This window comes from Rhinatrema bivittatum, chromosome 4 (assembly GCF_901001135.1).
Source record: "Rhinatrema bivittatum chromosome 4, aRhiBiv1.1, whole genome shotgun sequence".
In the NCBI taxonomy this organism is placed as follows: domain Eukaryota; kingdom Metazoa; phylum Chordata; class Amphibia; order Gymnophiona; family Rhinatrematidae; genus Rhinatrema; species Rhinatrema bivittatum.
Genome location: NC_042618.1, coordinates 298,737,742 through 298,759,023, shown reverse-complemented (window position 1 = coordinate 298,759,023; position 21,282 = coordinate 298,737,742). Strand labels below are relative to the sequence as shown.

Here is a 21,282-nt window from a genome sequence, read left to right as displayed (position 1 = left end):
GCTTTGTGTGTTGGATTTGTCACTTGTTGGGTGAGTTGTAGGGAGGATAGAGCATCAAGCAGGGTTTGGCAAGTTTGTGAGTGAGGGGTGACGTCAGTGTGGAGGTTGAAATCTCCGAGAATGATTGTAGGTTTCTTCAGGCTGATGTTTGTTATGAAGAATTCAAGGAGTGGTAGCAGTAGTACTCCTCTCAGCTGTATTCTTCTCTACCTCCTCTTTGTGCTGGTTTGGGCTCCTCAAGGCCACAATCTTCCTCTCCTTATTTTAGGATGAGATCAGGCAGCAGCAATTTCAGAAGTAAGGTCAGACATTTTTTTCTCAGAAGCTCCACTTGGATTGCTTATCTTCCAGCAGACGCCCTGAAATGGTCTTATGGATTCCAGGTAGAGAAACACTGCTCTACAATTTAGGTAAAGCCTAAGGGGCCGATGCAAAAAGTGCGCTGCAGCTAGTGTATGGCTTAACACGCTATTGGACGTGCGTCCATAACTCCCAATGCAATACGGGAATTAGCACGTCCAATATGCATATCCAAACCACCACTTAACTAAAAGCGCTCAATACGTGTAAATTCCATGTAGACGAAGCTATTAGCTAATACCTGCTATGCAAAAAATTTCCCGCACGGCCAATGCGCCCATTGTAATGTAGCAAATTTTACCTCAACCCAGGGCTGCGTAAAGGTGTGCTGTGCTCAAGGGCTCATTGATAAGAACAAAAAAATTCTGTTTTCTGTCATTCCTCCTATTAGTATTATCATGATACTAAGTAGAAGGAAACACAGAAAGCAAAAAAAACCACAGAAAGATACTAAGTAGAAGGAACCACAGAAAGAAAAAAAAAAAAGTCGGGTAAAAAAAATTAATTCTGGGTGCTCAATATAAATGCACAAGATACACGGTTCACGCCCTGTAGCTTGTGCATGTATATTGTGCCAGTAGCGGGAGAAAACAGACACTGGTATTGAGCATCTGTTTTCCCAATCCGCACTGACAGCCACCTCTCCAGTGCACCGGATGCTGAGGCACTAGGGACACACAGTTTTCCTTACTGCCTCCTTTTTAGCGCGACCCCTCATTTAAATACTGCATTAGGTGCCCAGAAAAGTTGGCTGCGTGTGCATTAGGAAAACGGGTATTCAACGCTGAGCATCCGTTTTTTAAACACAAATATTGCATCAGCCTCTATGTCTTTTAAAACTTCTGGAAAACATGATCTGAACTAATAGGCATGCACACCTATGATTTAAACTTCCATATTGTATTTTAAGTGCTGATCCTAGCTTTTCTATCATAAAACACGCTACATGACCAAACAGTTCACTTTGAATCACCGATTAGTATATTTTTCAACAAATGTCACCTTATACACAAAGCAGTCTTTCCATACAAGCAGTAACTGCCCTTCAAAATTCTAGTACCATTATTCTATTCTTTAAATGCATGTGTATACCTCCAAACTTGGAGGCCCAAAGAGCTTTTTAAATTCCTAAAGTAAAATATTGAAATTCCGCATGCACCTGCTTAGTTTAAAGGAGATTGTCAACACCTAGCACAAACTCTGAAAGGTTTAATGCCGCGTGACTCACAGAGCGCATGCTCGGCTTTTATTTTCCCATGGCAACCACAGGCCATCAGTCTATCAAGTAGTTCATTCCATCAGTGCCAGTGCCAAGAGCCGAGCGTCCCGCGAGCCAGCGCTCAGTACGGCTCCCCATTCTATAGCTCTCACAATATTTTCTGCGCCTCCAGTCTCTGCTAGCAACTTGGTCTTTCTATCGCCCACCGGTCTCAATCAGCATTTCAGTAACGTTGTGCGCACATTCAAACCATAACACAGTAGAGTGATGAAGTAAAAAACAAAATTACTATCTACAATAAAGATGGTAAAATAATGCTAACCATCCCCAAATTAGTTTATGCGAAACGTTGCTTCAAAACAAATCTTGGCTTGTGCTCTCATTCAGGAAAAGTTGTGATCCACTACACCAGGCAAGGAAGAAGCGGTAGGCACCAAAGAGCATGCGCAATATTAGTCTCTGCTGGACCGGAAGTAGAAGTTTAATTACGGCATTTTCTATGCTGCAGGCAACCTGTGACGTCTTAGTAATAGTACGCATGTACGGGGTCTGTTGTGCTAGTTCCCTAGCCTTATTTTTTTCTCGTGTCTGCGGAAACTGAATCTGGAAGCAAAGGGGAGGGAGTAAGTGGTAGCTTGTTGTCAGCCGCAGCACCGTAAATTTAAAAAGAAAGTAAAATTTGGCGGGAAAAGTGCCTACTTGTGAATCGTAGTACAGAGGCTGCAGTTTAAGCACAGTGAAGAGGCTGTACTTGGTTATATTTATTCATTGCATGAGAAATGATCACTATGATCCTATCTAAAAGCCAGTATGATGAAATAACGCAGTTCATAGCTACCCTGAACTCTAGCAGGCAAAGCTTGGAAAAGTTGAAATTGAAATTCCCCAGGTAAGTCTGAGTTGTGTGACCTTTATGTTCCGTTGAAAATTCATTATTTGTCTGCTACTAAAAGAAGTGAAAAGAAAACTAATAAAGTAAATGACTCTATAAGGCTAACAAATAATGCAAGTTTTAGAGAAATTGGTTATTTATAAGACTCACCATGCGAAGTTAGTATAAATGCCTTTCTATATACCTGTTGATCCTCTAATGCAACTTTGCCTGGTGAACTGTATCAGGCACCTTACTGATGTGCCCTTGTGTTGATTGGCAGAGGAATTTTTGTGTGCATTTTCTTAGTCCATATGACTCTTGCCTGATAACCTGCCAGACTTACCATTCTCATGTACCAGCTACATGGTAACAATACTCATTCATTCTTTGTCCTGTAGTTACTGCTGTATATCTTAGTGCTAAGCTCAGTAAGTGACAGAAGAGCCTGTCTCCACTCTCTTCTACCCCTTGATTTCTGAATGCCCATTCTTCAGGCCCTTCCCTTCTCAACTTCTGCTTGCCTGCTTGTGTCCCTTGAGAACATGCGAGTGCATATGCTTCATTCCTTTTACCTGTGTTCACTTCCATTGATTACTTATCCAACCAACAGTACAAATACCTAGCCTTAAGCTAGTTTGGGATTTTTTTTTTTTTTGTACACTTGGGGGGCCAACGCAATAAATCAGTGCGGAAAACAGGCACTCAGTTTGAGTGCCTGCTTTCCTAATGTGCGCCCAGCACCTCTCCTGGCATACGATTAAATATTTAAATGAGGGGTTGCTCTGCCAGGAGGTGCTAGGGACAAATGTGCACCCTTAATGCCCCCTTGGCAGAGGTGCCCAGGAGAGGTGGCTGTCAGTGGGTTAGGAAAATAGATGCTCAATTTTAAGCGTCCATTTTTCTAACATGTGCACAGCCATGGTATAGGAAAATGGATGCTTATTAATTGAGAATCTCTTTTCCTAATCTGACCGCCAGCACACTTTAAAACATTTTTTTTTAAACCTTTTGGTTCCTCCAACTTAATATCACCACAATATTAAGTTAGAGGATGTACAGTAAAGCAGTATTTTCTGCTTTTCTGCACACTTTTTTTTGGCTGCTCAGAAATTTTATTTATTTATTTATTTTATTTATTTAAACAGTTTTATATTCCGACAACCGTTTGCACATCGTGTCGGTTCACATGTAACTTACTAACCAAAGTATATATAGGCATTGCCTTTACAAAGAACAGAGAACAATAAGATGCAGGAACAAAGCAAAGGCTAGATAAATTAATAGGAGGGATTCAACTGGGAGTAACATAGGTTGGGAGCGGGGAGAGAGTAAAAAACAATAACAAACAAGAGAAGGTTATATAAAGAGTTCCATGAAGCATTCGTAGTATAACTATGCTGCCTTGGCTCTTGTAATCCACTGGATTCCAAAAACTTAATTATCCTCTGTTTTAGCAGTGATTCCATTAATTTGCTCACCACAGAAGTCAGACTAACCAATCTGTAGCTCCCAGCCTCTAGGCCAGGGGTCGGGAACCCATGGCTCGCGAGCCAGATATGGCTCTTTTGAGGGCTGCATCTGGCTCGCAGACAAGTGTCGCCATACTTCGCGGTTCCCCGCTGACCCAGCTGCTCCCCGGTCCTCCGCCGCCCGGGCTTAAAATGCTGTCAGCCCGGGCGGAACGCGGCAGGACAGCTGGAGTCAGCGGCACCGGCGTGCTCTCTTCTCCTCCTCCCCCCCCCCCCCCCCCGCGGCCCGGAAGAGGAAGTGGAGAGCATCGGGTGCCTGCGCGGGAAGAAGAGACCACACTAGCGTGGTCTCTTCTTCCGCGCAGGCACCCGATGCTCACCACTTCCTCTTCCGGGCCGCGGGGGGGGGGGGGGGGGGAGGAGAAGAGAGCACGCCGACTGGAGTCATCCGGGTGCCTGCGCGGGAGTCATCGGGTGTCAGCCGGGTGCCAGCGCTGGAGTCATCGCGCAGGCACCCGATGCTCTCCACTTCCTCTTCCGGGCCGCGGGAAGAAGAGAGCACGCCGGTGCTCTCTTCTTCCCGCGGCCCGGAAGAGGAAGTGGAGAGCATCGGGTGCCTGCGCGGGAAGAAGACTGCAGCGCGGCTCGGAGGAAAATGAAAATCTTCAACCGCGGCCGATGGGACTCCGCCTTCGCCTCCGCGAGGGCTGAAAATGAAGGAGGTTAGCGTTGGGAGGTGGCTGCTGCTGCCCGCGAGTTCCCGGGGGGGGGGGGGGGGGGAGAGTGAATGAGCGAGCAAGCATGTGTGTTTGAGATCCTGTGTGTGTGAGTGAGAGATTGCATGTATGTGAATGATTGATTGAGAGCCTGTATATGTGAAAGAGAGTATGTCTGTGATTGAGATCCTGCCTGTGAGAGAGAGAGCATGAATGTAAGTTTACCATTGGGAACCTGTATGTGTAAGTTTGTGATTGAAAACCTGTTTGTTTGAAAGAGTATGTGTGTATGATTGAGATCCTTTGTGTGTGAGAGGGATCATGTGTATGTATGATTAAGAGCCTGTGTGTATAAGTAAGAGAGAGATCATGTGTGTCTGTGTCTGATTGACAGCTGGTTTAGGTGATGGAGCATGTGAGTATGTGATTGAGAGCCTGTGTGTAAATGAGAGAAAGAGAGGACATGTTTGTAAGCATGTGAATGAGAGTCTGTGTGTGAGAGAAAAAGACAGCATGTATTTATGTGATTGAAAGCCTGTGTGTGTGTAAGCGTGAAAAGATAGACAGCATGTGTGTAAATGTGTAATTAAGAGCCTATATAAGTGAGAGAGAAAAAACATGTGTATATGTGAGTGACTGAGAGCATGTGTGTATAGGTGTGTCATTGAGAGCCAGTGTGAGAGAGAGCGCTGGTATGTGACTGAGAGAGGAGAAAGTTCCAAGCAAACCACCCCACCTCCTGCTAATTCAGAACAATCTCAGGACACCTGGATATCAAACGTTCCCAGGTATGCAGAGCAAAAAAATTTTTGTATCCTTATTATTTTTCATTACTGGATCTTTGTGTCTGCTATTTTGAAATATTTTGTTGGTATCTGGAAATGTTTTATATGAGTTTTTAATTATTGGATATTCCACTCATCAGCTGTTTCGAAATATGTTCTTTTTGTTAGTACAGTTTTACTGCTGATGATTTTATATTTCTTGATTTGTTTTATAAGGATGGGTGATGTTTCTTTTTTCCTTTGTTGCACTGCATACAGAGACTCTGGCTTGTTGCAGTTTCCAATTCAGTTTTTTCTGCTTGCTTCTAGTTATGCGTTTTGGTCTCTTTATTCTTTGTTAGGTGAGGTCAGCACATGTGATTCAGGTGAGGTTTTCTGCTGGCGTGTAGTTTCTGTGTAGGACTCTATAGCAGCCTGGCTTGGTCCGTTTTCCTAATAGGAGATGTATTGGTGTCTTAAGGCCTGGTGTAATATTTTCAGAGACTTATTGTACTTTAAAAGTGTGATCTTACATAAAATGCACACATTTACTTGTATTTAGTTTTAAACATATTGTATGGCTCTCATGGAATTACATTTTAAAATATGTGGCGTTTATGGCTCTCTCAGCCAAAAAGGTTCCTGACCCCTGCTCTAGGCAATGTTATTTTCTGAGGCTAAAAATGTGTGGGTTGGGTGCACTTTTCTTTTTTTTTTTTTTTTTTTGATCTCTGGAGAATAATAGCCTCATCAGCATGATGAGCACAATTAGTTTTTTTGTTTTTGTTTTTTTTTTGGGGGGGGGGGGGGGGGGGTTGGGTGCATTTCCAACCACAGGTTAAACAGTGCGCTCAGCTGAGTGCACTATATTGCATCGGCCTCTTAATATCCTATCAGGGATTGCTATTAGAAAATTTAGACTTCAGACAAAATTCTTAGGTGCTGGGGGAAAGGGAATCTATATATTTAAAAAAACTTTTTTCAATGTCTTGGCCCTTCCTGTCATCATAATGATCACTCCTGTTTAAAGTCCTGGACTGGGACGCTGATGCTTCTCCCCACCACAACAAACACTGCTCTTTCTGGCCCAGGTCTCTCCTTTTGACCTGGCTTGTGGCTCCTTTTTTCAGTTTAGGTGGCCACTCCTTCCCCCTATACCCTGTTTCCTCTGCCTGGAGTTTGGAATCAGGTGGTCAGGCTTTTTTTCTAGCCCTGTTTTCTATAATACTAGATTATAATATTGAGTTGGATGAGCTTCCTCTTCACAAAAGTGGAATTAAAAAGGAGGCTGGGAGCTACAGACTGGTTAGTCTGACTTCTGTGGTGAGCAAATTAATGGAATCACTGCTAAAACAGAGGATAATTAAGTTTTTGTAATCCAATGGATTACAAGAGCCAAGGCAGCATAGTTATACTAGAGGTAGATCTTGTCAGATGAATCTAATCAATTTCTTTGGATGATTGGAAGGTTAGGCAAGAGTGTTAGATGTAGTGTGCTTGGATTTGAATAATGCTTTGGACATGGTTCTGCACTTATAAATAAACTGAGCACCCTTGGTATAAGCCCGAAAGTTAAGTGGGGGTTGGTAAATGGAGTTCACTCCTAAGAGAGGGGAAATACTAGTTGTATGCTCCCAGGATTGGTCATTGGACTGGTTCTTTTCAACATTTTTGCAAGCAATATTGCAGAAGGACTGTTGGAAAAGGGTTTTTTTTTTTGTGATACCAAAATCTTCAACAGGGTAGACACTCAGGAAGGTGTGGAAACCATGAGGAGAGATCTAGTGAAGCTTGATGAATGTGTAGAGTCTGGCAGCATAGATATAACATTATAAAATGCAAGGTTATGTGTTTAGGTTGCAAAAACCTAAAGGTATAGGGTACAGTATGGGGTGAAGTATATAAGGGGTGAAGTATATAAGGTACAGTATAGGGGTGAAGTTCTGTGCATAAAACAAGAGTTGAATGGGATGATTATATCTGATTAGTAGTAAAAGCCCATCTAGGGATGGGGAAATACTGTGACATACAGGAATTGCATAATTGAGATATATGGTATTAGAGTGCATGCTGACCTCTGGTATTCTGTGTGGTAGTAGAGTGGAATGACTATTCAGAGAGAGAAGAGTGGTGGAGCTGGAAAGAATAGTCAGAGAGAGGGGCATTCCATATGTAGTAGCACACTGGATCAGACAATACAGCAAGAAAGGGGTGGAGTGGAGCTCAAGAATACAGGGAAAGAGGGGTGGAGCTCAATTCCCATACACAGAGAAGTGTGGAACTGGACATTACAGGGAGGGAGAGGGACAGAACTCGATTTGTATATTAGCAATGCAGGTGCAGGGCAACTTTCTTCTTTATTATAGTTAGATTAGATTATTTTAATGTGGCTAGGCAAGTAGACAAGACAATGGCAAAAGCTGGAAGGATGCTTGAGTGAATAGTGAAAGAACAATCAACTAGAAAAAGGTAATAATGCCTCTGTGTCTCTGGTAAGACCTCCATTTAGAGTACTGTATAGAATTCTGGAAACTGCACTATCAAAAGGATATAAACTGCATTGGGGTCAGTCCAGAAGGTGGCTCCTAAAATGATTAGTGGCCTCTGTTGTTTGGGGTCAAACAAAGATGGAGAAATATGATAGAGACATTTAAATTTTCTGCCATCATATTTTTGTTAATACTATTATAGCCCACTATTGATGCAAGTTTTTAATATAACTAAATATTTAGGCCCTAATTTACTTTTTTTCCTGTTCTGTGTATATGGGAAAGGCTTCTCATGTACAATTTTATCTTCCATAATTTAAATTATGCTGTACTCTGCTTTGTAGTAATGATAATCGGAAAAAAGTGGAACTTAAATTATTAAATTAAAAATATTGAAACCAGCAGTGAACCCGCAACCTCTCAGCACTAGTCATTTCATCAGAGCAGATTCCATTCACCATCACCCTCTGAGTTCTGTTGCTCAACCAATTCTTTACTCAGTTAACTTTCTTACAACTCCTAGACTGGCTAGCTTGCTTATCTGTCTTCTGTATGGAGCTATGTCAAAAGACTTACAGGCTGATGCAATACAGTGCGCTCAGCTGAGTGCACTGATTAACCCGTGGTTGCATGCTGGTTTTGGATGCGCATCCAACAACCCCTTAGGATTAGTGCGTCCAAAATGCATGTCCAACCCCCTGCGAAATAAATAGTGCTCACCACATGCAAATGAATGTTGATGAGGCTATTAGTGATTCTCCCCCAATTTAAAAAAAAAAAATGTGCACCCGACGCACACATTTTTACCCTCAAAAATTAACGCCTGCTCTGGGCAGGCGTTAATTTCTGAGCAGCCCAAAAAGTGCAATGCACTTTTCCTAGGGCTTCCGGACACCGCCTTACGTTCTTTACAACTAATACAAAATAAAGCTGCTCGTATGCTCACAAACTCAAAATGCCAAGATCAAAGCACTCCTGACTTCTGTTCACTGCATTAGCTCCCAGTCCCTTTTCGAATGCAATACAAAATTCTATCCATTATTCATGTGCTCGCTCAATAAGAAATACACAGATTTCCCTCTTCCACACAGCTAACTTTTCTTCTTAATCAGTATTCAGGCAAAGATCTTTTACGTTTGAAATTATTTATTGTACAGATAATGTTTCATTACTTACAATTGTTGCTTCCAAACGTATATATGCCCCAGGCATAGATCTTTGTAGCTGGAGACAGGCAGGAGAAGGGAGATGGAGTTTCTTGGGATTCAAGGTGAGAAGGCAAGGGGTTCTGAAGCTGATTAGTCTTTAGGATTAAAGCGATGAGAAGAAATGTAAAAAAGCTAATTGTATTACAGAGGCTGCAGGAACTTCTAGCCTTTAGGCAGCATGCTTGAGACTGACTAACAGTCTTGGAGAGTGATTACAGGAAACATCCCAACAAGCTGGGGACAGAGGGCGAGATCCAATGGTAGCGAGCCTAGGATCCATGTGACGCAGGGGGGAGCATGAAGGGCAGTTCCTTGAGCCAATAAGACATTAAGAAGACTCAAGTTAGATTGAGAGGGCATGCAGACCCTTCCCAATGAGAGAAGCAGGGGGGAGGGAGTTTCTCTTAAAGGCGAAACTCCCCTTAAAGGCAGGGCTCATAGGCTTTTATCATGGGTTAGAAATAAGGACTACACTAGACACAGTTAAACTGCAATGTATATACAGATACCAAAATGTACCTACTCCTGGGGACAGAACAATTCACAACCTCATATATAAGAAATCCTCCATCTGGCTATTCTCTTACTTACGATTGTAAGTAACTTTTATTCCTAGAGCGGAGATAATGTTTTCTCGAGATCATCTCTGTTAAGGTAGTCAGATTAGATTTCATTAGAAAAAGTGCCTTTTTCAGTGGCTGCTCCCATACTCTGGAATTCCATCCCCAATTCCCTCAGGCAATTAATAAACATTAAGGAATTTAAGAAAAACTTAAAAACATACTTATGCTCTGTTGCATTTAAACAGGTTACAAAGATCTGAGTTCTAAAAGTTCTTATCAAGAGGTTTGCCCCACTGCTTTGTTTTGTTTATATTGTTTTTATGACTTGTTTTAGTTTTTTATCTTGTTTTGTGTAATTTTTTTTATGAATGTTTCATTGTAAACCAATTTAATCTACCTTTCATTGTAGAAGCAATGTACAAAAAAAATAAAGTAAACGTGCCAGCGGTCAGGTTAGGAAAAGGGACACTCGTAAAACTGAGCGTCCATTTTCCTACCTGGCTGACAGTCGACCTCTCCTCTAGTGCTGATTTAAATATTAAATTGGGCGCCCCAGAGAGTTCGAATGGCGCATGTTGGAAGAGTGGATGCTCAATCATGAGCGCCCGTTTCCCCCCCACTGATATTGTATTGTTCTGTTACTGAATTTCAAATAGCCAACATCTACTGCATCTCTTTAATACATTCAAAGATCTTGTTCAAGTTTATTTGATAAGATCTTCCTCTTGTAAAAAAGCCAAGTTGTCTGGGTCCCATAATTTATTCACTTAAAGAAGCTGGACTGTTCTTTTTCACATAATAGTGTAATGATTGCAGCAAACAGAGCAACATCATCCCAGTGTTTGCTGCTAATCACACAATGTACAAAAGACCCCTTGGAAGACAAACAGTGAAAGTGCTGGAATATGCATCATTTTCTAGAGAGAGATTTCCACTATCCAAAAATTTCAGTCAACCATATGGACCAAGTTCCATGCACTTGGAATTCTCAATGGTCTGAAATTTCTGAAGGTTAATGAAACCAATAACACACATACTCGAGGTACATGATTTCCAAAAGGCCTAGTCGATGGCAGCAGTTGTGCTATAAGGCATTTAACAGGTGTGCCATGCAAAGACTGCCATCATCCACTCATGAATCCAATGATGAGAACTGGATTGAGCCTTACAAATTGACAAATGCCTGTAAAGCAGCAGTGAATTGGTAGCACAGATGATATCAGTTGTATTTTAGTGCATTAGATTGACTGCAGAAAAGCAAAGTACAATATCATTAATTGCATAATTTTCTCTATTAAAACAAAGCAATAATATGCCTTAACATTTATTTCTTGTTCCTTACAGAAAAATAGTAACAAAGATCTCTCTTGATGACATTGGTTAACAATTTGCAAGAAAGATTTGCCTGTTTGCAGATGAAATATGTTACAAAGTAGACATAAGGGTAGGCTGGAGTATATTTTATTTATTTAGATTAGGTGATACTTTTTCATTGGTAACTCAAGGCAAGTTACATTTAGATACAGTAGGTATTTTTCTTCAGAGGGCTTACCATCTATTGGCCCTATTTACTAAGCATTTTTTCCTATAGACACAAAATGGGAGAAAACATTAAATAAATAGGTTATAAGATGTTCCTGAGGCAATGGAAGGTGTAATGACTTGTCCAAGATCACAAAGCAAATCAGTGGGATTTGAACCCTGGCTTCCTTGGTTCTCACCCTGCTTTTCTAACCATTAGGTACTCCATTCCATATGAAAGGTGATTTGAAACACTGGAAGTATGAACAAAGACATTGTTTTGTAAGCTCTGCAGGGAAATGCTGACTGTGTACAAATTTTTAGGAATCTTGCAGCTATCTCGTGGGGTGGACAGATCTCATGAGAAATGCCAACCCCATGTGGTTGAACCATGAGATGGTTGTGGCATGCCCAGCAGATGAAACATAATTGGTGGACCCCTATGTGACATAGAGGGTAATTTACTGAAGGATCTGGAAGGTGTGCTCAATGAAAGTATTAGATTATATGTTTGGGAAACAGTAAAATGATTAGTCACTTAAGAGGACAAGAACTGGAAATTACAGAACAGTAAGAAGATCTAGGAGTGATGTTCCTTGTTGTTCTGCTAAACCAGTCCAGATGTGTAGGTTTATGCTTTCCTATCAGCAAATGGAGATGGAGAGTCGTAGCTTTTCACGGACATCATTATTGTTATGAGGGGGGTGCAAAACAGGCACTGTCCAATAATTTCCTTGTCCAGTAGATGGTAGATGTGTTGGACTGATAGAATAGGATTCCTTGCGCTGGGTTTAACGCTAGCAGTCGCCACCATAACCTATGTTGCTGGCGTCCCTCCACCCATACCCCCTTTTGCCCCCTTCTACCTTAATGAACACATTTATGCATACATCATCTGTTAACATAGAAATACCAGAACCATTATTGGTATATTAAGGCCACAGCTTTATTTTACACATTATTAAAACCTAACAATTATTAAAACCTATGTGTCTCCGATGCTGTCCGCCTTGTCATCAAGCAAGGGGACCCCGGCCAAAGGCGCATGCTGCGCCCCCTCTGTTTGCGCTGCCCAAGGCGCTGATTGGCTGCCACCGGCACCACTTGCAAGATGCCCCACTGGCCTGGGTAACTGCCCCCTCCCTCCAAGTTGCGACATTAACCCCGATCATACATTTGTCGAAGTATACTCACTAGCATGTGTTTTCTGTCTGTCAAATAGCTTAACATGCTGTAACATACTTTACATATACATTGTGATTTGTTCGCTTACAATTAGCCCCGCGGTAACTATTCAGCTCTTTTGATATTCCACCCTTAAACAGATAAAACTCCCTTATCCTGATAACTTAATAGAGGGTGGGTTGCCGGCAAGGTAGGATCGAAAAGGGGGGCATGGCGTCCGTCGTGGCCCTTTAAAGGGCAGCTGACGTCATCGATCCGCGCCGTCACCCTTGATGACGTGTTCTTGCGCTGCGAGGAGGGGAGGCATCGTGTTGCGCAGCGGCCCCCCTGTGCTGCCGTGCCCAATTCTCGCCTCCCTCCTGCCGGGATGCTGCCTCCAATAGGAGCCTGGCGCTTCGGTTATGGGTGGACTCTGGCCACGAAGACCTGTTTCCTTGTAGAGCTGATATCACTATTTGTACCTAGGGTAACAGTCTGTGGATTGATTCCTCTGGTTGAGCTGGTCCTTCTGCTTTTAGGGCAACACTTGTCATTGCTCTTCTGGTAGAGCAGGCCTCTAGTCCTGATTACCAGGGGCTCCCTATTTGGTCTCTGCTTGAACAGGTCCTAGTAGATGACTCCCTGGTTGAGCCAGGGGATTTTTTTGAAGTGTCAGAAAAGTTCCCGAAGCAGATGTCTCCTTGACACCCCCTCCCTCTGCCTGTGGGTCTCCTTGTCTGTTTTATTTTTTATTGTTTGATGCATTCTTATATATTTGAAGATAACGGATCTCTTTAGGAAGTCTGATATGATGCTTTTTTGTTTGGTGGACCTTACAAGGGAGAGGCAACTTGAGAATCCTCTTTGTTAAGATGGATTCAATAGGTGGAAAGGAGGTCAAATAACTGCCGGCATGTTTAAAAGGTGAGGTGAAAGAGCCTATACTAGCCAAAAGAACATTTTTTAAAAAATGGGAAAGGAATCCAAATGAAGAAAACAGAAGCAAGTTAAATGCAAAGCTTTGATGAGGAAGGCAGAGACAGAATTTGAAAAGAAGCTTGCTGTGGAAGCAAAAACTCATAATAAAAACTTTCAGGTACATTTGAAGCAAAAAGCCTGCAATGGAGTCAATTAGACCATTACATGATCAAGGGGTAAAAGAGGCACTAAGAGAGGACAAGGCCATAGCAGAGAGATTACATGAATTCTTTGTTTTGGCCTTTACTGAAGAAGATGTAAGGCAGATACGCATGCCGGAAGTGATATTTAAAGTGGAGTCAGAGGAACTGAAACAAATCTCATTGAACCTGTAATAGGTCAAATTGACAAACTAAATATAGAAATAATGGCAGAAAAGGACTAAATGATCCACCCAGTCTGCCCAGCAAGCTTATGCCAGTAAATGCTGTACTGTGCAGGTTACTCCCATGCTTATCAGTTCCCAGGCTGTTGAATCCAATTTCCCTTAACCATTGCTGTGAAAGCAGAGAGCAATGTTGGAGTTGCATCAAAAGTATCAGGCTTAGTGATTAAGGGTAGTAAGCTCCACATCAGCTAGCTACCCCCATGTTTATTTGTTCCCCGAACTGTAAACGTTGGGGTCCTCATTGGTTGCTGTCTGAATCCAATTCCCCTTTTCCCACTGCCATTGAAGTAGAGAGCAATGATGGAGTTGCATTAAGAGTATCAAGGCTTATTTGTTAAGGGTAGCAACTGCCACACCAGCAAGTTACCCCCAGTTACCACCCATGCACTCTTTTTTTTTTTTCTTTATTTCCATCCTCTAGCCTTTAGGGATCCACAGTGTTTGTCCCATGCCCCTTTGAATTCCTTCACTGTTTTCATCTTCACGACCTCTTCCGGAAGGGCATTCCAGGCATTCATCACCCTCTCCATGAGGAAATATTTCCTGACAGTTCTGAGTCGTCGTCCTTGGAGTTTCATTTCATGACCCCTAGTTCTATTGATTTTATTTCCAATGGAAAGATTTGTCAATTGTGCATCATTAAAACCTTTCAGGTATCTGAAGGTCTGTATGATAAAGAACAGCAAATCACTTGAACCAGGTGGTATACATCCCAGAGTGCTGAAAGGATTGAAAAATGAAATTGCAGACCTACTATTAGTAATCTGTAAACTATCATTAAAATCTGCGGATTGGAGGGTTGCTAACAATGCCAGTTTTTATAAAGGGTTTTGGGTGAAAATGGTTAACTATTATAAAGAACACAATTACTGAACATATAGAAAGTTATAGTTTAATAGGACAAAACCAACATGGGATTAAACAAGGGAATTCTTGCCTCACCAATGTGCTACATTTTTTTTGAAAGTGTGAATAAATATGTGGCTAAAGGTAAGCCAGTTGAGAGAGTTTATCTGGATTTTCAGATAGCATTTGACAAAGTACCTCAGAGTCTTGGGGAAATAAAAAAAAAAAAAAAAAAAGTAATGAGATAGGAGGCAGTGGTCTACTATGGATAGAGAACTAGTTAAAAAAAAACAAAACAGAGATTAGGTCTAAATGGTCAGTTTTCTCAATGGAGAAAAGTGAATAGTTGAGTGCCTTATGAATCTGTACTAGGGCCACTGCTTTTCAGCATATTTATAAATGACCTAGAGATGGGAACAGTAAGTGAGATGATTAAAATTTGCTGATACAAAATTATTCAAAGTTGTTAAAGCACAAGAGGATTGTGAGAAATTGCAAGAGGACCTTGTGAGACTGGAAGCTAGGCATCCAAATGGCAGATGACATTTAATGAGGACAGGTGCAAAGTGTTGCACATAGGGAAGAACAACCCAAATTATAGCTACACAATGCAAAGTTCCAATTTGGGAGTCACTATCCAGGAAAAGGATCTAGGCATCATCGTGGATATGTTGAAATTCTGTGTTCGGTGTGTGGCGGCAGCCAAGAAAGCAAATAGAATGCTAGGAAATATTAGGAAAGGAATGGAGAATAAAAGGAAGAATATCCTAATTGCTTTGTATTGCTCCATGGTGTGGCTGTACCTCGAGTATAATGTGCGATTCTGGTCATCCCATTTCAAAAAAAGATATAATGGAATTAAGTAAGGTACAAAGAAGGGCGACCAATATAATAAAGTGTTGCGTCTGTCGGTCTCAGACGGCTTCGACCTCTGTGCCTCACCTTTCTTCCTTCTCTCTCCTCAAGCCTTGGGAAGATGGCTGCTGCTGCATCTTCATTCCACTTTCTCCGGTGTCCCCGGATCGGCGACAGTGTTCGCCATGATTTTCCTGAGGGCCTCCTAGGGTACGTGCGCGCACGCCACCCACGTCTTTATCCACATCATGGCGGGAACCTCGGGGGCGTCCCCTCAGAGTGATGTCATCACATCCTGGTATTTAGCCTGCCCTTTGTTTGCTAACAAACTGAGTTAGCAAGGATTGGATTGCCTCCAGTCTAAGCTACTCTGCCGCTTCCCAGCTGCCGCAGGAAGCTCTCTCTGCCCTTCGGGGTATTTCTTTACTAACCTGGGTACCTGCTCCTCGGGGGCCCTTCTGCTCTATTTCAGGTACCTATCTTGGGATACTGGGTACTCTGTCCTCAAGGGCCTTCTCTCCCTAATCTGGTGCCTGCCACTGAACAACTTCTGCCCGCCAGGACCTTCAACAATACAGCTTTCTGCTTCAGTGAGTACTAACCCTTTCAGTCTGTCTCAGCTTCAGCGCTCTGTGTCTACATCCGGGACCTGTCCCTGTACGCCGCGCTGCCTATCACCTACTCGAGTCTGAGACTGCTCTCCTCTGGTGAAGACCCCTGGACTACTTCACTGGGTTGCCTTCACTGCTGCCCGCTCCTCTGGCAGTACCATCGAGCTGTACAATAAATACAACTTCTCTGTGTCTGCATGTATAGAGTCTAGCCTAGTACTGCGGTTCCTCACGGGGCTCCTCCCTGTGGGAGTGGCCATCACCGCAGTACCCAAGAGTCCACTCCAACACCTCATAACCATAACATAAAGAGCATGGAACAATTCCCCAGAGAAGAAAGGCTAAAGAGGTTAGGGCTCTTCAACTCTGAAAAGAGATGGCTAAGGGGAGATATGATAGAGGTCAATAAAATGAGTGGCGTGGAACAGATAAATACAAATTGGTTGTTTTCAAAAAGTACATAGACCAGGTAGACACATAATAAAGTTATTAGGTAATATATTTAAGACAAATAGGTAAAAATATTTCTTTTTTACTCATCGCATAATTAATTTATTAAACTGGAATTTGTTGGTGGAGGATGTGGTAAAAGCTATTAGTGTAGCTGGGTTTAAAAAAAGGTTTGGACAAATTTGGACAAGTCTTTAAACCACTATTAAGTGGTTCCTCAATTTTCCTATAATAATGGGTGAAATGCCACTTTTGACTTTGAAAAAATATGCTCAGGAGATCCCATTGGATGAGATACCACCTGTAAAGAAGCTATTTTTCCTTCCAAAGAGAAGCAGCACTGTCTTTGTAACACCGAACAGGGAAGGGACGGATTTTCAAAATCTAAGAGAGTATCTGGAAAACTCTGAGGTAGAGATTGTGGACAGAGCTGTTCTTTTTGTTGTTTTTTATGATGAGTTTGGGGTTAGCAAAATTATGAAGAATTATTTCAGGAATTTTAATTCACAATGTCATGGAGGTCTAGTACGAGTATATCCTGATATTTCAAAAAATACTCAACTTCGTAGAAAGAGTTTCCTACAGATGCGACCTGAAACCCTAGCACTAGGAGGTAGCTTTATTTTGTTCTACCCTTGTAAGTGTATCATCAAACTGTCCAGGAACACACACATTTGTTTTGTGCTAGATCAATTGAGGGCCTTTTTGGATGGGAGGAGGCAAGTTACTGAGGCTATAAGGGGGGACATTTGAGGAATAAGGGGTGTGACTGTGGTAGTCCGTAATGTTGTATAAGTTTCAATAATGCACTCTTCTGAAAAGTGGTTTCTTTTCTCTCCAAGTTTCGTATGTATTAAGAGATAAAATATGATTATTTCAACTTGTTTCTATATCAATGTATAAGGACATATATACCCTCATTTTCTTCTGTTTATCTTGAATTTCATTGCAAAAGTTTGTTTTGTAATTTACAATTGAAAGATGATAGATAAAAAATTAAAAAAAAAAAAGTTGGTCTTGGTGATAAGCATCATTGAATCTATCGACCTTTTGGGTACCTGCCAGGTACTTGTGACCTGGATTGGTCACGGTTGGAAATAAGATACTGGACTTGATGGACCTTTAGTCTGACCCAGCATGGAAAATCTTATGTTCTTAGACTATCTTCTCAGCATAATTGTTAATGGGTTGGCAGGCTCAGGAGATTCTTTGTGTTCATTCTACAAGGGCTCAGGTTTCCTCTTGGGTGGAGTCTTCAATAATTGCTCCAGAGTACGGTATATTTATAAGGTGGCCATCTGGTTTCCTTACATTTGTTCACTAGCAGGCATTTGGGGCATGCATTCTTAGTGCAGCCCTGTCTTCCTCTCACCTGTGTTAGAATGGGCTTGGGTACTTCCCACACATCTGACTGGTCTAGCAGGATGATAGGTAAAACTAAAAGTTCTCTTTCTTGTTAATTTCCTTTTCTTGAACCATGTAAGTCCAGTCCAGTACTCTCCCCGAATGTCAGTGGCTGCAATTTCACTTTCTCTTGATTAATTGCCTCTGGGATTTTAAATACGTTTTCAGTTTCTCTCTTTGGAGAGAGTTCAAGGATTCTTCCATGTCTCCTCTCGCAGATTCTGTTTCTTCTGGTTTTTTTTCCTGTTGCCAGACTGAGAGGAGGTTTGTGTTGGAAGGTTTTCTTCTTTTTTCTAATTTTTTTTTTTTTTGTAGTTTTTTCTTAGGAATTTTTGCTACTCCATTGCTTTGACATAAAGCTACTGACAAGTGCCGGTGTTGCTCTGCCCCTTATAGCATTAATGATGTCACTGAAAATTTGTAGTTCTGTCACTATCTGCTGGTAGTATGACATAAACTCATGCATCTGGATTGTTCTAGCAGGATTCGAGGAAAAGAAAATAATGGGAAAAACTTAATTTCTCTATCTGATATGTCTGCAGGATTTTCATTTAGTGTGATAGAGCAATGGGGAAATCTGACAGTATATTTAGGTACATGAGAAGATGTGTTACCAGTAGGAAAACCAAATTAATATTGCCCTTGTATGGGTCCCTTGTGAGACTCCATTTCTGGAGGTCGTATCTTTGTAAGGATATTGAGAGGATGGAAGTAGTTGAAGGCTACACCAGTTACTTTTGGGGGTATTCTGCGCAACTGCAGAGCACATAATTTCCATTTTTTGTGCAGAATTTGGAACAGGCCCCCGGCATGCTGTGAACAGAGCCCATTCGCCTCGCGGCGAAGATGTAGTAGGCCAAGTGAGAATGAATGAATGAGAGAGCCTGTGTGTAAGGGTATGTGTGTGTCTGAGAGAGAGAGCGCCTGTGAATGGGTGTGTGTTCCAGAGAGAGAGGGGGAGCTTATATGAGGGGAGTGTATATATGTGCGAGAGACTGGGAGCTAGTATATGTGAACAAGGGATCGTGTGTGTGAGGGTACATGTTTGTGAGAGAAGGAGCCTGTTAGACAGGGTGTGTGTGTGTGAGAGAGAGAGAGAGCTTGTATGAAGGGATATTTTGCATAAGGGTGCATGGGTGTGTGTTCCAGGGAGAGGGAGCTTATATGAGGGGAGTGTATATATGTGTGAGAGACTGGGAGCTAGTATATGTGAACAAAGGATTGTGTGTGTGAAGGGTGCACGTTTGTGAGAGAAGGAGCCTGTTAGACAGGGTGTGTGTGAGAGAGAGAGCTTGTGTGAAGGGATGTGTTGTGTGAGAGAAAGAGCTTGGGATGTGTTGTGTGCGTGCGAGAGAGAGAGAGAGGAAGGGTGTGTGTGCGCAAGAGATGGAGCCTGTGTGAGGAGGAATATTGAGAGAGGGGTCAAACTCTGGGAGTGGAGATAGTGGAAGGGGTTGAGCCTAGAGGGAGAGAGGGGACATAGTGGTGGGTAGAGGAGTTGGGGCCCAAGAGAGCAAAGTGAAAGGAATGGCCGGGGCAGTTGAGAGAGAGGGTGGAAGGGATACTCTTGTATCCCTTCCACCCTCCATTGTAAATGCATTTTTATTAATTGTTATACTCTCTTCTTCTTCTTCTTCCCACTCTCCCAGTTGTATAATTCCTTGTTCATTGTAACTGTATTTTCTGCACCAGTTAGTTGTTCCAGTTCTATGTTTTAATGCACAAACTGTTCAATGTAAACCGGTTTGATGTGACCCCTGGTCGTGAAAGCCGGTATAGAAAATAGCTAAATAAATAAATAAATAACTCTCACAGTGTATTTCTAGAGAAATTCTGCTCAAAATATTTAAAACTCTGCTTTTTTAAGTAATAACTTTCTTGTATTACATTTTAAGTTAATTACTCACTGTCATGTATGTTACTTTGACCAATATAAAGTATGCAGAATTTTGTAGAATTTAAAATTTTTCTGTGCAGAATAACTACAGTAATAGTATTACAGGGCCTGCAATATAATCAATACACAGAAAGATATTCTCAGGTACAAACTTGGACCTAGAGTCATCAAATTGCTGTAAATATATCGAAAATAACGCCCGCAATAAAAAAAAAAAAAAAAAAAAAAGGGCGTAGTTAGGAAAATTAGCAGCCTGCCACATCAAATAGATAAATACCGCACGCGTGTTGTGTCAATGCGCAGTACGTTGCGTCAGCTCGTGGCGTGTCATTTTATGCAGCTAGCGTAAATTAGTACGTAGTGCGTTGTTTTTGTAGTTTATACATCCTGGTTTCCTGCAGCTGCCTCTTTGAGGGTGTGTCAGAAGTTTGGCGAGAGTAGGTAGTTAGGTGGTGTTGGTGGCTAGTTGGAGGTTCTTCGTAGTGATTATTGAGTGAGTTCTTGTTTTCTGTTTCCATTTGCCTTGGCCTTTCATCTTCTTTGTTGGAGTGAAAGCTTTTTTGTTTTAGTCCAGTTTGTCTTTTGGTGTGGAGGAGTGATGGTAGAGGAGTGAGGAGGAATGTTGGTGGATGAGTGGTATCTGTGGTGAGAGGTGTAGGGAGGAGAGGAGGTGGGAGGACAAGAGCAGGAGTGCTAGGGGAAGGAGGAATATTAAAATTGATCTTGTACGTGAGGCAAAGAGTAAGGATAATTAAAAACGAAATGGTAGTTTTCATATCTTGGTGTGTTGTTTTGAAAATCTTCCATTCTGACATTTGATTTATTCTTCATGATTCTATTGTTTTGTCATCTTATTTTTGTGATTCTTTATAGTCTTATGTTTTTAAGTTAAATTATATTGGTTACCCATCGAATACAGGATAAAATACAAGGCCTTGTGTACCATACACAAACTAATATATGATAAAGAAGCAGACTGGCTAAACACAGCCTTACGAGTACACGTTCCACAAAGAAACCTCCGCTCAGCAATCAAAGCACTACTAACAATCCCTTCAGTAAAGTCAGCAAAATTAACCCAAGTGAGAGAAAGGGCTTTATCATTGGCTGGGCCCATACTATGGAACACGATGCCCCCCGAACTCAGATTACAGAATAATCTCAAAATTTTAAGAAAAATTTAAAAACATGGCTCTTTAAAAAAGCCTTCACTAAAGAGTGTGGAGGGTAGAGAATGAAAGTACAGAGGAATGCAGATGAGAATGAATTTACTCAATCCTACATTTAAGAAGTAATATCTCAAAGAGATAGTAACTCAATAATATACCTGGACTTGACCAACATTACTCAAATAATGATTGTTTATGAAATTGTAACCGAACTTTATTGGCACCTGTTAGAATGTACGATATCCTAGATTTACTAACCTTAGTCTGTGCCTATTTGTAAACCATTGCGATGGTATATAATTTAGCGACGGTATAGAAAAGTTTTTAAATAAATTAA

At 41.7% G+C, this 21,282-nt stretch overlaps 1 protein-coding gene across 3 annotated transcripts in view; it reads left to right on the top strand.

Moving 5' to 3' along the window:
• The first annotated feature begins 2,077 nt into the window (after positions 1–2,077).
• C4H15orf41 (chromosome 4 C15orf41 homolog) overlaps positions 2,078–21,282 on the top strand; it is a 1,060,100-nt gene continuing 1,040,895 nt past the window's right edge. For 2 of the 3 annotated variants that reach the window (XM_029600207.1, XM_029600206.1), the window contains exon 1: positions 2,078–2,468. In XM_029600207.1, coding sequence (XP_029456067.1) covers positions 2,359–2,468 — 110 coding nt within the window. In that variant the 5' untranslated portion in view covers positions 2,078–2,358. The remainder of the gene's footprint in view (positions 2,469–21,282) is intronic. The other variant, XM_029600209.1, reaches the window with a different exon arrangement.